General features: G+C 35.2%; 1 protein-coding gene across 3 annotated transcripts in view; it reads right to left on the reverse strand.

The window, feature by feature from the left end:
• Positions 1-238: 238 nt before the first annotated feature.
• LOC150094270 (protein DOP1A) overlaps positions 239-14,887 on the reverse strand; it is a 613,349-nt gene continuing 598,700 nt past the window's right edge. For all 3 annotated transcript variants that reach the window (XM_090412136.1, XM_090412135.1, XM_090412138.1), the window contains one exon: positions 239-1,125. In XM_090412136.1, the coding sequence (XP_090268262.1) occupies positions 787-1,125 (339 nt within the window). In that variant the 3' untranslated portion in view covers positions 239-786. The remainder of the gene's footprint in view (positions 1,126-14,887) is intronic.

Raw genomic sequence — 14,887 nt, forward strand, 5'->3', positions numbered from 1 at the left:
CCATTAAAAGTCTTTTCAAACAAACATGTTATTGTAACCTTCTTTATAAAATTGATGTGTTGTATAATCTAACATTATAAATAAGATATTCAAGGGCATGACTGCAATTTATGTATGTGTGTGTGTGTGTGTGTGTGTGTGTGTGTGTGTGTGTGTGTGTACATACACACAGTATACGCACACACACACAAACTTTTTTTTTTGCAACTGCTGCTATTAATAAATGGAGTGCTTTGAATTTGCTTTTCTGAATTACTTTTATTATGAATTTATGATTCTGAATTCACAAATTAACAAAAATTAAAAATACATGGCCTAAGAAGTTAAATTAAGAGTGTGATGTATATACACAGATAAAAATATACATTACTTATTCCCCATCTTATCATCACAGACATTTAAAATATAAATGGCTATACAAAAAAAAAGTACACAGTAAACAAGCAAGACAATATTTTTTACTAATCTGAATAATTTCACAATTCAAACTTCTGTTCATTTAATATATTCGCTTGGATGATCTTTTACATATACTACAAAACAGATAAGTAAGGGGGGGGCAACCATAGTGTACATATTTACATGGATGGAATCAAGATATTTTAAATATTTAGTTAAAAAATGCAACAATAATAAACCCTTATCTGTACTGTGAAGTCTTTATCCCTAGTACCAATTAGCTTTATTTACAAAATAAACTCTTTTAATAATATTTTCTTAGTTCCACAGGGAAATAGAATTATCATTCTATATAAAATATTTTATACCCCATCCCTCAAAGCATTACTATGTACAAGGCCGCAGTTCTAGAAAATCAGATTCCAGTATCTTTTCAATTTTTTGTAGTGAAGTTTTTAATCTGCTACTGTCTATATTACACACTGTTGATTCTAAATTGAACAGCTCTGGGGCAGACTGCGATTTTGATAAACTTACAACATGACATTTATGATTATTTGGTTGTGATGCTTTTGATATTTTATTTTTACTTCTATGGAGTTGCTGGCTGAAGTTCATATCAGCTAGTGTGTTGAAGAATGGCTGTAGCTGAATTAAAGAATTAATAGTAGCCATTGTTAGAAGAGGTTGTCCAGGTACAAATGTAAGCCTTTCTTCACTGGGGACCTAACATAAAAAACAAGTTAACAGATTTTATAATTCTTTAAATTGTTCTAACTTTATGAAACTAAAAATGTAAAATTACAGACAAGTTATATATTATAATAAAATAAAAGCCTATTTAAATATTGAAATAACGACTTACCTAGTAATTCCTAGAAAACAGTGAACATGTAATCACAAAGCTCCTGTAAGATTGGTGATTTTTTCTGATTTATCAAGTTTTCTTAGATTAATTAGTGTAGATTTTAGTGGATTTATTGTATTTAGTAATATGATTGTAGATATATCGTTAATGTTAGATAGTCTTAAAAATGGCACCAAAAACCTGACAGAATCTTTGTCGTGCTGAGTGTTGCAGTACCGATGTTGAGGATGTAAGTGAGGATAATGACATGTGACATATCCAGATTAAAATAAATGATAAGACAATCAACCAGAGAATTTAAAAAGCCAAAAAATGATTACAGAAACTAAGACAAGATAAGAAAAATTATCAGAACAAAAAGCAGAAGGAAATAAATAATAACAAGAAAGTAAATCAATTAGAATGCAAGAAAAAAGAAGTAATATAGTACAGTGATATGTTCATGAAATTTGTGCTTGCCGACAGAGTTACTATTACTCTGAGCTTCTTAGAAGTGAAAATTAAAGGCATGACACATGTAATAGAGAAACAGAAAAGAAAAGTAAAAGAGATGGTAGTGCTTGTTGAAACTAATGATTTAAGTAGTGATAAATATCATATCAGAGAGGATATGAAAAAACTGCTGGCAGAAGTGAGAGAATGAAAATTGTTAGCTAAGCTAACAATTTTCATTCTTCTACTTTTCCTCCTCCTTATCATAGGAGGAGGAAAAGTAGAAGAGGGATGGCTTACACTTAATGGATTTGGCACCTGGAGTCTGGATACAGAGTCAGGGAAGCCAGTTCATCATAGGAGGAATGATGAGAATGTGTGTGTGTGTAAGATCAGCTATGATATGCAAATATGGCTGTCTCTGAGCATGGTTATGAATCTGGTGATTGGGCAGAAATGTACACTTTGAGTTCAGACTTCGTGAGTATGTCTGGGGATGCAAAAAAGAAAGTTGTTCAACTGGGCCAAGCAGACTGCAAATGTAAGTATATGAAAAAAAAAAAAAAAGAGGAAGTAACTTTATATCTATACACAAATACTAGGAACACAAGAAAGAAAGGGGTTGAGTTCACTGCCATGGTGAATATGTTTTGGCCAAAGATTATTTGGCATTAGTCAAATCTGGCTCTCAGTGTCAGATATAGTAACTGGAATCAAGTGTGAGGGATACAGTATTTTTAGAAAAGACAGAAGAAATCAGGAGAAAATTACAACTGCATCTGGTACTACTCATGACATGTGTCCAGTTAGAGTAGAAAGATTCATGAAAACAATCATAATTCATATATAGCAGTGACTAAGTTTATGGTATGAAATTGAGACTAATGGTATGAAATATATGGTGAGTGTTGCTATAGACCTGGCTTTTCAGTTGCTGGGGGCAATGAAATACATTGACAAACAACTCTGATAAGTACTAAATGAGTAATCATTACAGATGACTTAAATTATCTGAATACTGATTGGGTAGCAGTCATCTGATAAGAATGAAGGAGAATTTATTGAGCTGTTGCAAGACTTCTCAAGCAGCATGTCAAAGAGAGTTGATCACAGCATCAGAAGGGATCTCAGTTAATAATATGACTGTTCTGCCACCAGTGACAGTGTTCATACTATCCAGGGAAGTAGCTAACTATATCGATGTTCCAATTAGGACAGGTTATATGCAGAGCTATAAAACTGGAAATTAAGACAAACTCAGGAGAACAAGATATTTGGTTTGATGGTATCAGCTAAGGAATGGGAAGGATATCAGCAATACATGGGAAGCTTTGAAAAGGTGATTAAATGAAGCAGTATCTAAATGAGTCCCTAGAGTTCAAAGACCAAATAGGATGGGTGTGAAATGGATGTGCAACCTTATTTATAAGAAGATGAGAGAATCAATATTGTGAGTATAAGAACAAGAGGAATTATGAAATAATAAAGTATAGGCCAGAAAAGTTATGAGTATTGTACAGAAAACCAAGCTGACATATGAAAAGAAATTGGCTGTGCAGGCTAAAGGCAATCCAAAAGAATTTTATCGTTATGCTGCAAGCTAAAGAAAGAATGAATATGGAATAATAATACTAAATGCAGAACAAAAGTAAATGTGATTGTTCAAATAATGAGTGCTCACTTTACTAAAAATCTATCAACCTGGTGTATGCAACATGGTGCATAGGAACACCAGTATACTGGATGAAAAGATAGAGTTGCATGAGGAGGAGGAGGAGAGATTCAAGAGAAGTTGTATAACCTGGGTAAGAATTCTGCAATAGGGACAGATAGGATATTGGCACATACACTAAAGGAAGTTCAGTCAAACTGGCTAGAGCTTTCATATAACTTGAGTCTCAGCTCAGGAAAGATGCCACAGGAATGAGAAGAATGTACGACAGTTCGGTTGTGCTAGGTGGCACAAAAACCAATATGTCTAACTAGTAACCCATCCATATCTCTGAAGTAGTGGTGGTGAAGATTTTAGAGAAGTTGGAAGAACTCTCATACAGAAATGGATTGGCAGATGAGCTACACTTTGTAAAGAGAATTATAGGTTTACTAAAGAGAGGTAGTGTTTTATCAATTTTCTCATATTTTATAATAATGTTATGGCTGAGTCCGTGCGGTTAGCCTAGTGGCTTTGCGCTTCGCAACCATATGTCTGGGGAAGGAGTGTCCTAGGTTCGATTCCCGTCCACGACGTGAGGAGCTTAAGGATCTTCCTCAGCCATAGCCAAGTTAGCCGGTCTTGGGCGTGGGCAGCAGGGTTTTTTCCGCCAGTTTATCTGGGGTTTTTCATCCCGTAAGCAGGCAAACCGGCCCCGTGAACATACAGGTTACAGTCATAAATACTTATGGCAAGGAAGGCAATGGGAAACCATCTTGCTCATAATCATCTCTCACTAGAATGGTAGCATATAGCTACCCTCCCACGGCCATACGGCAGATGGGAACCAGAAGAAGTTATGGCTGAGTTGGAAAAAGGGAAAGGATACATTATGATGCTGTTGGACTTTACTATGCATTTCATAGGATATCACATGAAAGGTTATTGCATAAACTGGAGAATATGAGATTAGAATATAAACTTGGAGAAGTGGGTGGCTGAAGGATAGGTAACAGAATGTAGTATAGAGGGAGAAGGAGGGGGGGGGGAGAATCTGCCTGATTCAAGATGACCAGTGGTGTACTCCAGTGCCTGGAGTACAATTGTTAGCTGATGATGCAAAGCTAGGAAAGGAATCAGAGATGTTACTGATATATACCACTCATAAAATGCTTTGAACAGGCTGGAACTGTGTGGATAAATGATAATGACTATCAATTCAATGTTAGTAAGTGTAAAGATATGCACTGCACGATGCAATATCCAATAGCATATTCTATTGGTGGGATTATGTTTGGAGTAAATGATTAGGTTAGAGATTTTGAAGTTCAAGGGTCACATAACAAAAACTGCACATATAACTAAGAGCTTGTATTTGTGATGTTGAAATGAACACTGATGACATGTAAGGATAAGGAAGTGATGAGACAGAGTTGCCTCTTTATAAGGCCTTGATACAGCTGCATCTGGGTGCTAATGTGTTCAAATTTAGTCTCCTGGACTCATAGGGAATAAAAAAAAAGCTGGAGAAAGGATGCACAGATGAATAACAAAGATGATAGTGGGATTATGGAATGTAGATTATGAGGACAGATTGTGAGAGAATGTGTGTGTGTGCGTGTGTGTGTGTGTGTGTGGACTGCAGACACTGGTAAAGAAAGGGGTGAAAGCTAGATTTTTTTTCTCTCACAGTGAGTGAATGGAACAGTTTGCCTGTTTGAAGTAGTGATGCAACCAGAGTGAATGAGTTTCAGAGAAAGTTATGACAGCTGGTGTAGGTGATATATGTCTCCCTCAATGAGTATTTGATTTCCTTGAGGGTCTCAGATAATATTAATTATTATTATTATTGTATGGGGATCTCCAGAGAGCGGGAAGACTCATCATGAGAGACCTAAACTATCCACACAATATATCATATCTCTCCTTGAACCCATTCACATAAAAAGTGCCAACGACTGACTATGGCAACTTGTTCCATTCATTCACAACTCTCCAAGTGAAAAATCTAGTTATCTTCCCCCTACTAACCACAATTTTACTCAACTTCTAAGGTTGACCTCTTGTTCTGCTCTCTCTAGCCAAGTGCTAAAACATCGCCCCCCCCCCACATCAATCCCATAAAACTCTTTAATTAACTTAAACAAACGAATTTAGTATATCCACTCTTATTCGCCTATCAACCAACTTCTGCTGCAGTCCACATACCACTCACCATCTTGGTAATTTGCCTCTGAATCCTTTCCACAATTTCTTCATCCACAGGAAACCTCGGAGACCAGACTTGAGTACAGTAATTCAGATTTGAACATATCAAAGACTTATGAAGAGAAATAACAACTTCAACTGTACTTGTTAGGGTATTCTTCAATAGGCAAGTAATTTTATGAGCTACCTTAGAAACTTTAGCAAGTCCTCTAAATCCCTAGCTTCATCAATTTCCTGGAGTATAGCTCCATCAGCATGGTACATAGCATGTAATCTATTTATCTCAAAATGCATAACTTGACGTTCCTTCACATTAAACTGACACCCATTATCTTTAATCCATACTGACAGCCTATTTAAATCATCCTGCAAGCTATCTACATTGCCTTGATTTGCTATTACGCAACCTAATTTTGCATCATAAGCAAATAACTGAATATTTCCTTTCATGTTATTTCCTATATCATTTATGTACAAATTAAACAGTAGTTGTACTAGTACTGAACCTTGTGGACACCACTAGTCACCAGCTTTTGCCTGGACTCTGTTCCTCTCTATATACCAGATTTTGAGATCCGTCCAGAAGCCACTCTCTTATCCACATAACCAGTGGAATGTAGATTCGCATCCCCTTTTGTTCTAATTTGTGTAACAGTATCGATGTGGTATTCAGTCAAAGGCCTTTGCAAAATCCAGTAGAATCATCATGTAGCCATTTCCTCTATCCAACTCAGCTGTCATTCTATTATAAAAAGTTAGTAAATTACTAAGGCATGACCAACCCTTCATAAAGCAATGTTGTCCCTCATAAAGTATCATATTCCTATCCACCCATTCCTGAATTCTCTTTTTGACCAATTTTTCTAGTACTTAAATCATCCCTGAGATATTGATTGGCTATAATTTGCAACTGCAGTCTCAGAACCTTTCTTATGCAAGGGAATTATTTTACCCTCTATCCCTTAGAACTCTCTCAGAGCCGAGACTTAAATTAAAAACCTAGTCAGAGGCATTACCAGTAGTAATCTTGCATATTCCCTCAGAACACAAGCTGATATCCCACCTAATCCAACAGCTGTATTTACATTGAGATTCTGTAATATCCTGAGAACCTTCAATTCATCCATTTTTGTTCCCACATCAGTGTCTGTCACATAGGTTAAAGCGGTAACCTCACTAGGATGATATACCCTTGCAAAGTGGTCAGTAAGTAACTGAACTATTTATCCACTTCTGTCACCTCATGACCATCATCACTCCTTAAGGTTAATCTCCCATAGTCATTCTTCCTCTTATTTGTCACATAGTGAAAGAACTCTGTGATTTCCCTAGATTTTGCCTTCCTTAGCATACTTGTCACCCTTATCGTTATATGCCTTCCATAGCATTTTGTTTTCCTGATCTCATGCATCATCAAATTCCTAATATATACCCTCAAGGGGTGGTAGAGGGTATGATAGTACTACATGAAAAATTTACATCATTACTAACTTCCTATCTACAATTTTCCTCCAAATCAGTCTGTTAAATGTAAAGACTTCAATATTATCATGTCTTATATTTCTGTCTTCTAAGGCACTTTTAACTGTATCAATCCACCTATATCTTGGTCTTCCTCTGGGTCTTTTTCCTGCCAACCCGGAAGAGAACACTTGTTTTGCTAATCTTTCCTTTCCCATTCTGCTTAAGTGACCATACCACCTGATATTAGCTCTGCTAATGCATTCCTGGATGCTGACAATAACAAGTTTTGATATTGCCATTGATGCCATCTGTTCATGCCCCTAATCTTTCTCAGGACTTGCATATCTGCAGTCTCTAGTCTTTGGTCAAGTATTTTACTTCTAACTTAGCTCTTGGATCCATAAGTTAAAATTGTTTAAACACCGTCTTGTATACAGCTAATTTAGTGTTTTGGCTAATTTCTTTCTTATTCCATATAAATTTATTCATTTGACTTCCTACATTACCAGCTTTGTTGATTCTGTCATCTATTTAAATATTTAATTTACCATCTACACTAAAAATTGTACCTAAGTAGCTGAAATGTTTTACTTGTTCTATAAGTTCTCCATTCACAATGCAGCTGATATTTTCAATGTTTCTGACTATTGTCTTTGTCTTTTTAATGCTGACCTACACATCTATTACAACATTCAATTTAGTCAGGGAATCTTGCAGACTTATAGTGGATTTATTTAGAAGTATTATATCATCCACATAAAGCAAAGAGCTAAGATTAACACCTCCAATTTTGATATCATGTTTAATACCACTTTCCTTCATAATGTGATCCATATAGAAAATGAATAAGAGAGGGGATAATGTACACCTTGTCACACACCATATTTAACATTAAACCATCTTATACGCAAATGAAGACTAAGTATTGCTTGATAGTATGCCCTATTAACACCATATAACTGTAGCATTTGAAATAGCTTCTCTCTTGGCACCTTATCATATGCCTTTTCCAGTTCTACAAAACTTATTTCTCAACTATCTGTCAAAAAGTGAAAATCTTTATGGCCTGAATCCAGCTTGTTCTTCACCAAGCTTCTATTTCACAATCCTTCTCAACCGTTTCTCAAGTATACTTGCATATATCTTACCAGGAACACTCAGTAATGAAATGCCTCTAATTCTCACATTCAATTTTATTTCCCTTTTTATATATGGGTACTATGAGATCTCTACACCAATCATCAGGAATTCGTCCCTCTGTCCAGGCCTTCTGAACTATGCAGTGCAGCCACTGTATGACTTTTAAACCTCCATACTTGAGCATTTCTAGTCGAATATAATCTATTCCTACAGCCTTTCCACATTTCAGACTTTTGATGGCTTTTTCTACTTCAAGTATGGATATGTATTCCTGACTGCATGCCTGGTCAGTGTTTTTTTACCACTGTGCTGTCATGAATGCTTGTTTCATTTAGCAGTTTTTAATTACCCCATATTTCAAGGATATCTTTTTCTCCTGTTTTCGTGTCACCTTTATCATCTCTAATTCCTTTTACAGCACTCTTTCCTCCACTTCTCAGCTTCTTCAACAACCTCCAGAATACTTTGCCACCCTCTTGATATTTATTTTCTAGCCAATCCTCCCATGACTTTCATTTAGCCAGTTTTACAGTGTTTAGCTTACTTACATTTGTCTCTGTATTCTCTAAGAGCAAAAGCTGACTTATTTGCCAGGAACTTTTGATATGCTTTCTTCTTTTCCTTCACTGCCTCTTTAACTTCCTGTGCCACACCATGGAATTCTGATTTTTCTATCCTTGCACACAACCTCACCACATGCATCTCTGGCTGAATCGATCAGTGTTTTCTTTAGGGCTTGCCACTGAATCTCCAAGGTTTGGTTCCTGCTCTCAAACTCTTTCATTTTTTCTTGAATAATATTTGTGCATTTTAGTCTACAGTTCACATCTTAGAGCTGCTCAACTTTTATATTCTTTAAAATTTCTTACATGTTCTTCTTTTCAATATGAAATACAATTTTATTCTGCTTAAGACTAAATGGTGATCACTTCCAATTTTGAATCCTCTGTACACTGGAGTCCTGCACCAGTGGGAAAACATCACCTTCAACAACAACATAGTCAATGAGACTTTTTTTATTCCTTGCCTCTTCTCTCCATGTGAATTTGTGCACATTTTTATGTTGGAACATTGTGTTAGTAATAACCAGTCCATGTCCTGAAACAGAAATCCAACGGTATTTGCCATTATTATTAGCTTTGCTCTTTTTTCCAAATTTTCCCCAAATATTTTTGTATGTCTCACAATCATTTCCTACTCTGCTATTTGGATCCCCAACAAGGACCAACTTTTCCTTTTTCATTGTGTCAGTTGCTTTCTCTAAAGCCTCAAAAATTCCTCCACTTCTACCTTAGTAGAACCTTCTGTGGGACCATAGGCACAAATAAGTCTCATTGTCCAGTTCCCAATTCTCATATTTGCCCACATCACTCTACTTGAGACTGCCTGACATTCAAGATTAGCCTCATATTTAGTGTTGAATACTATGGCTACTCCTTCTTTTCCTTGAATGTCATTGCCTGTATATAACATTTTGTATTCAGTGCTCAGAAAGATCTCCAGTTTTTGTCCTTTTTGTTTCAGTCACCCCTATTATGTTGATCTGGTACTTATCCAATTCCTCAGTTAGCTCCATTTCTTTGCTATTCAGGCTTCTTATGTTGATGGTACCGATCTTGAACGCTGGTGATGTTGAGTTGCGATAAGTTCTAGGATTTGTTCCGGTAGCTAACTTTTCGCTGTTTGCCCTGGCAAAATCAATGTTGGCCTTCTTTAACCGGGCAACGCCCCAGCTGGCATGAAATTCTGTCATGTTGTACCATCATTTGAAATTTTGGTTTAAGCCAATAAGAATACAATTTGGTCAGCTAAATCCCAAATTGCCTGATCTCATGCTTAATGATATTATTTATCCATCTAACTCCTACCTGATTAACACTCTTACCTTAGGTATAGAATTTAATACAGCTTCCTCATCTGCTATATTTCACTATATAAAAAGAAATAACTGTTTTAATAGATATAATAGTTACATGCCTACCAGAGATGTATCATGGATATTGAGGAAAATAGTTTTTACTTTGATCTTGTGTCAGGTGTGGGAAGGATGCAGTATTATGTCTAGTTCATTTGGGTTCTAGTCATTTGTTAAAAAAGTATCTTGAAGATGACTGTTCTGTGAAAAGGGAAATGGAGCATCATTAGAACAAATTTCAATGTTAATGAATCATCTGGTAGTCATGTAACTATTGTATCTATTAAAGGAAGACAGTTATTTATTTTTTTTATAGAGAAATATATAAATGAAACATAAGTGAATAAATGAAATGTGCATATCACTATAGAAAAGGAAGTTTAATTATGGGGGGAGACTCTCCCTTTTGGAATTACTATTTTCTTCAGATTTTTCTCCAATAATTTTATGTATATGGGGGTGCAGTATCCCAAAAGAGAAAGGTCACTAGTGGTGAACCGAAGAGATCAGTTTTGGAGCAATTGTTGTTCAATTTGTATATGTTAATGATATTGGGATGGGTCCTCTGCATCATTGCCATCAGATGGTAGTCATGTAACTATTGTGGCAATGATGCAGAGGACCCTGACATGCAAAACTAAAGAGGTTATGCACCAATGTATATGGCCTTGATCAGGCCTCATATGGATTATTGTGCACAGATTTGGTTGCTGAGTTTTCATGGTGACAAGGATATGCTGGAAAGGGTCCAGAGAAGATTCACAAAAGTGGCTAGTAGTCTTTGAAATATTGAGAGAATGTAAGCTGCAAAGCCTCATGAATAGGAAGAAAGGGGAGGGGATATGATTGAGACATATAAGCTAGTCAGGGGTTCTTATGGGTGACATGGAAGAGATTTTTCATAGAATGGGAGAGGGTGGTAGAACAAGAGGCCATCGCTGGAAACTGTATAAGGAGGGTGTGAGCAGAGAGTGAGGAGTAGGTTCTTTGCATGGAGAGTGGAATGCATTGCCTGAGTGAGTTGTGAATGTGGACACATGAATCAGTTTAAGGCATGGTTGGATGAGTACTATGCAATAGTATGTACTTCTATGTACTTCCCACATTGACTCTGTGATGCAATGGAGGTCAGTTAATAATAATAATACTTGGACATCTGCATCTTCTCTTCATCTTTGATAGTTATTATTTTTTTTTTGGTGCATCATCAACTATGGCTACAATGTGATAAGCCCATGTTTAAGAGAATAAACATTGAATACAGTGTAAATGAAATATACAAAAAAATTTTGCATTTAAAAATTTAAGCCATCATCATCAAATTCCTGATATGTACCCTCAGGGAGAGGGGTGTATAGGATAATTATGATATTACTACATGAAAAACTTACACCATTACTGACTTCCAATCAACAATTTTCCTCAAAAATAATCTGTTATCTGTCAAGATTCCAATATTATCAGATTGTATATTTCTGTCTTTTAAGGCATTTTATAATGTATTAATCTATCCACATCTTGGTCTTTCTCTGGATTCTTTCCCTACCAACCTGGCAACGAACACTGTTTAGCTAGTCTTTCCTTTCCCATTCTGTTTAAGTTACCATACTACTTGACATTAGCTCTACTAACATTCCTGAATGCTAACAATGTCAAGTTCTTTCCAAATATCCTCATTTTTAATGTGATACTGCCATTGTTGCCATCTCTTCACCCCACTAATCTTTCTCAGAACTCTCATATCAGAAATCTCCAGTCTTTGATCAAATGTTTTTTTCCTAACCTAGCTCTCAGATCTGTAAGTTAAAATTGGTTTGAACACTCTCTTGTATACAGCTAATTTCGTTTTGACTATTTCTTTCTTATTCAATATAAATTTATTCAGCTGAATCCCTACCATACCAGCTTTGTTGATTCTGTTGTCTATTTCCATATTTAATTTACCATCTTCACTAAAAATTGTGCATAAATAGCTGAAATGTTTTACTTGTTCTATCAGTTCACCATTCAGGATACAGTTGATGTTTTCAATTTTTCTGCCTATTTTCAATGTCTTTGTCTTTTTATTGCTGATTTCCATATGAAATTTATTCAACAGTTATTAAATTGAGTTGGGCAATCTTGCAAACGTGTACTGGATTTATTATCTGCATAAAGTAAAGAGCTTAGATTAACATCACTAATTTGATATCAGATTTAATACCACTTTACTTCATAATATGATCAATATAGATAATGAATAACAGTGGAGATAATATGCACCCTTGTCACACATCTGATTTTACATCAAACCATCTTAATGTACCTCATTCAATTTTAACTGCAGACTTACAGCTTAAGTAGAGACTATGTACTGCCTGATATAATGTCCCATTTACACAATATAAATGTAGTGTTTTGAAAAGACCTTGGCACCTTGTCCTATACCTTTTCCAGATCAACAAAACTTAAATACAAATTGTAATATTCCCAAGAGTTCTCAACTATTTCTCTTGAAGTGATCCTGACAACCCCAATTTGGCCTAAATCCAGTTTGTTCTTTATCAAGCTTCATTCCACAATTTTTCTTAGATGTTTCTCAAGTTTATTTGCATAAATCTTACCAGAAACACTCTGTGTAATTCTCACATTCGGTTTTATTTTCCTTTTTATAAATTGGTACGATGAGAACTCTGCTCCCATCATCAGGAATTTGATCCTCTAACCATGCCTTCTGAATTATGCAATGCGACCACTGTAAAACTTTAACAACTCCATATTTGAGCATTTCTGTTTGAATTTCATCTACTCCAGCTGCCTTTCCACATTTCATGTTTATAATAACTTTTTTTCTACTTCAAGTATGGATATGTATTCCTGGATGCATTCCTGTTGGGAGTTTTCTACCATTGTGTCTACACTACTTGTTTTATTTAGCAATCATTCAAAGTAATTACTTCAGACATCTAGAATATATTTATCTTCAATTTTTATTTCACCTCTGTCATCTTCTCTGATTCCTTTTACAGTACTTTTTTCCTTCATTTTTAAGCTTTCTTCAATAGCCTCCACAATATTTTGCAATTTTTCTGATATTTATTTTCTATGGTCTTACCATGTCTTTTGTTTAGCTAGTTTTACACAGTGCTTCTTCACTTGCATTTTTTTCTCAGTATTCTCTAGGAGTACAAGCTAACTTACTTGCCAGTAATTTTTGATACTTTTGTAACTTTCTTCTTTTCCTTCACTGCTGCTTTAACTTCCTGAATCCACCATGGAGTTCTGATTTTTCTATCCTTACAGACAACCTCCTAACATGCCTCTCTGGCTGAATCAATCAATATTTTCTTCAGATTTTGCCATTGAATCTCCAAGGTTTGGATTTTGTTTTCAAACTCTTACATTTTTACTTCAATGATGTTTATGTATTTCAGTGTACAGTTCATCTCTGAAAGCTGCTCAATCTTGTTTCATTTTAAAACTTTCTTACCCACTTTTCTTTTCAACGTGAAATTCAATTTTACCGCATTCAAACTAAATACTTTTCACTTCCTATTTCAAATCCTCTGTATACTCGTGTCCTGAACAGTGGGAAAACATCACTAGACTTTTCTTATTTCTTGAATCTTCTCTCCATGTGAATTTGGGCACATTTTTATGTTGCAACATGGTGTTAATAATAACTAATCCATACCCTAAACTGAAATCCAGCAGATATTTACCATTGCTATTAGTTCTGCACTTTTCTCAAAATTTTCCCCAAACATTTCCTACTTTGCTGTTTAGATCTCGAACAAGCACAAACTTTTCTTTTTCATCAAGCCAGATGCCTTCTCTTATGCCTCAAAAATTCCTCCATTTCTTCTTTGGTAGAAAATTCTGTGGGAAGTACAAATATGTATTATTGTTAAATTCCCCATTTTGTTATTTGTCCACATCACTCTACTTGATATTGCCTGCTATTCAAGAAGATTATCCTCATATTTAGTGTTGAATACTATAGCTACTCCTGCTTTTTCCTGATTGTTATTGCCTGAATATATCATTTTGTATTTGTCACTTAGAAAGATCTCACCTGTTTTTGTCTTCTTTGTTTCAGTCACACCTATTATATCTATCTGGTACTTATCCAATTCTTCTGCTAGTTCCATTTCTTGTCTATTGATGCTTCTTATGTTGATAGTATCAATCTTAAAATCTATTGATGTTGAGTTGGAAGTGTTCTGGGATTTGTACCCAGTAGCTGACTTTTCGCTGTTCACCCTGGTTCCCTGACAAAAACAATGGGCACCTTGTTTAACCAGGTAGCACACCAGCCAGCATGAAATTCTGTCATGTTGTACCATCATTTTACATTATGGTTTAAAAATGAAAGTGCATATCAATAAAATTATATTGAAATATTTTTAGATTAATAATATTTAAAGAATATTTAAATTAATAAGTTGTAGAAATTTAAAAACAACAGCTATATCTGATAGATATGATAAAGTTAAGTGCAAAATAAGTTCAGGCAGACTGGTAAAAGCATTAAAATAATGATTGCACTTATTTGAGTAATGAGGGAAGTTCATTAATGAAATATGGTGAACTGTTAAAACAGCTGAACAATAGTCAAACATATTGATATTATCGTCCCTCAAGCAGGAAGAAGTGTGTGTGAGATAAGCATGACCTATGCAGAGTTGAGCAAAAACAACTCCTTCTGTATGATCACATTAGGCTAAACTGCAACAGTTTAATTTCAAACCTAATCTGGTATAGCTTGTAATGATCTCTCTATTCGTGGAATAGAGAGATCATTAATTTTTGTGATATAACCTACCAGTAA

The sequence above is a fragment of the Typopeltis vanoorti genome, chromosome 22, assembly GCF_054136105.1.
Source record: "Typopeltis vanoorti isolate ZY-2024b chromosome 22, IOZ_Tvanoo_1.0, whole genome shotgun sequence".
NCBI lineage: Eukaryota > Metazoa > Arthropoda > Arachnida > Uropygi > Thelyphonidae > Typopeltis > Typopeltis vanoorti.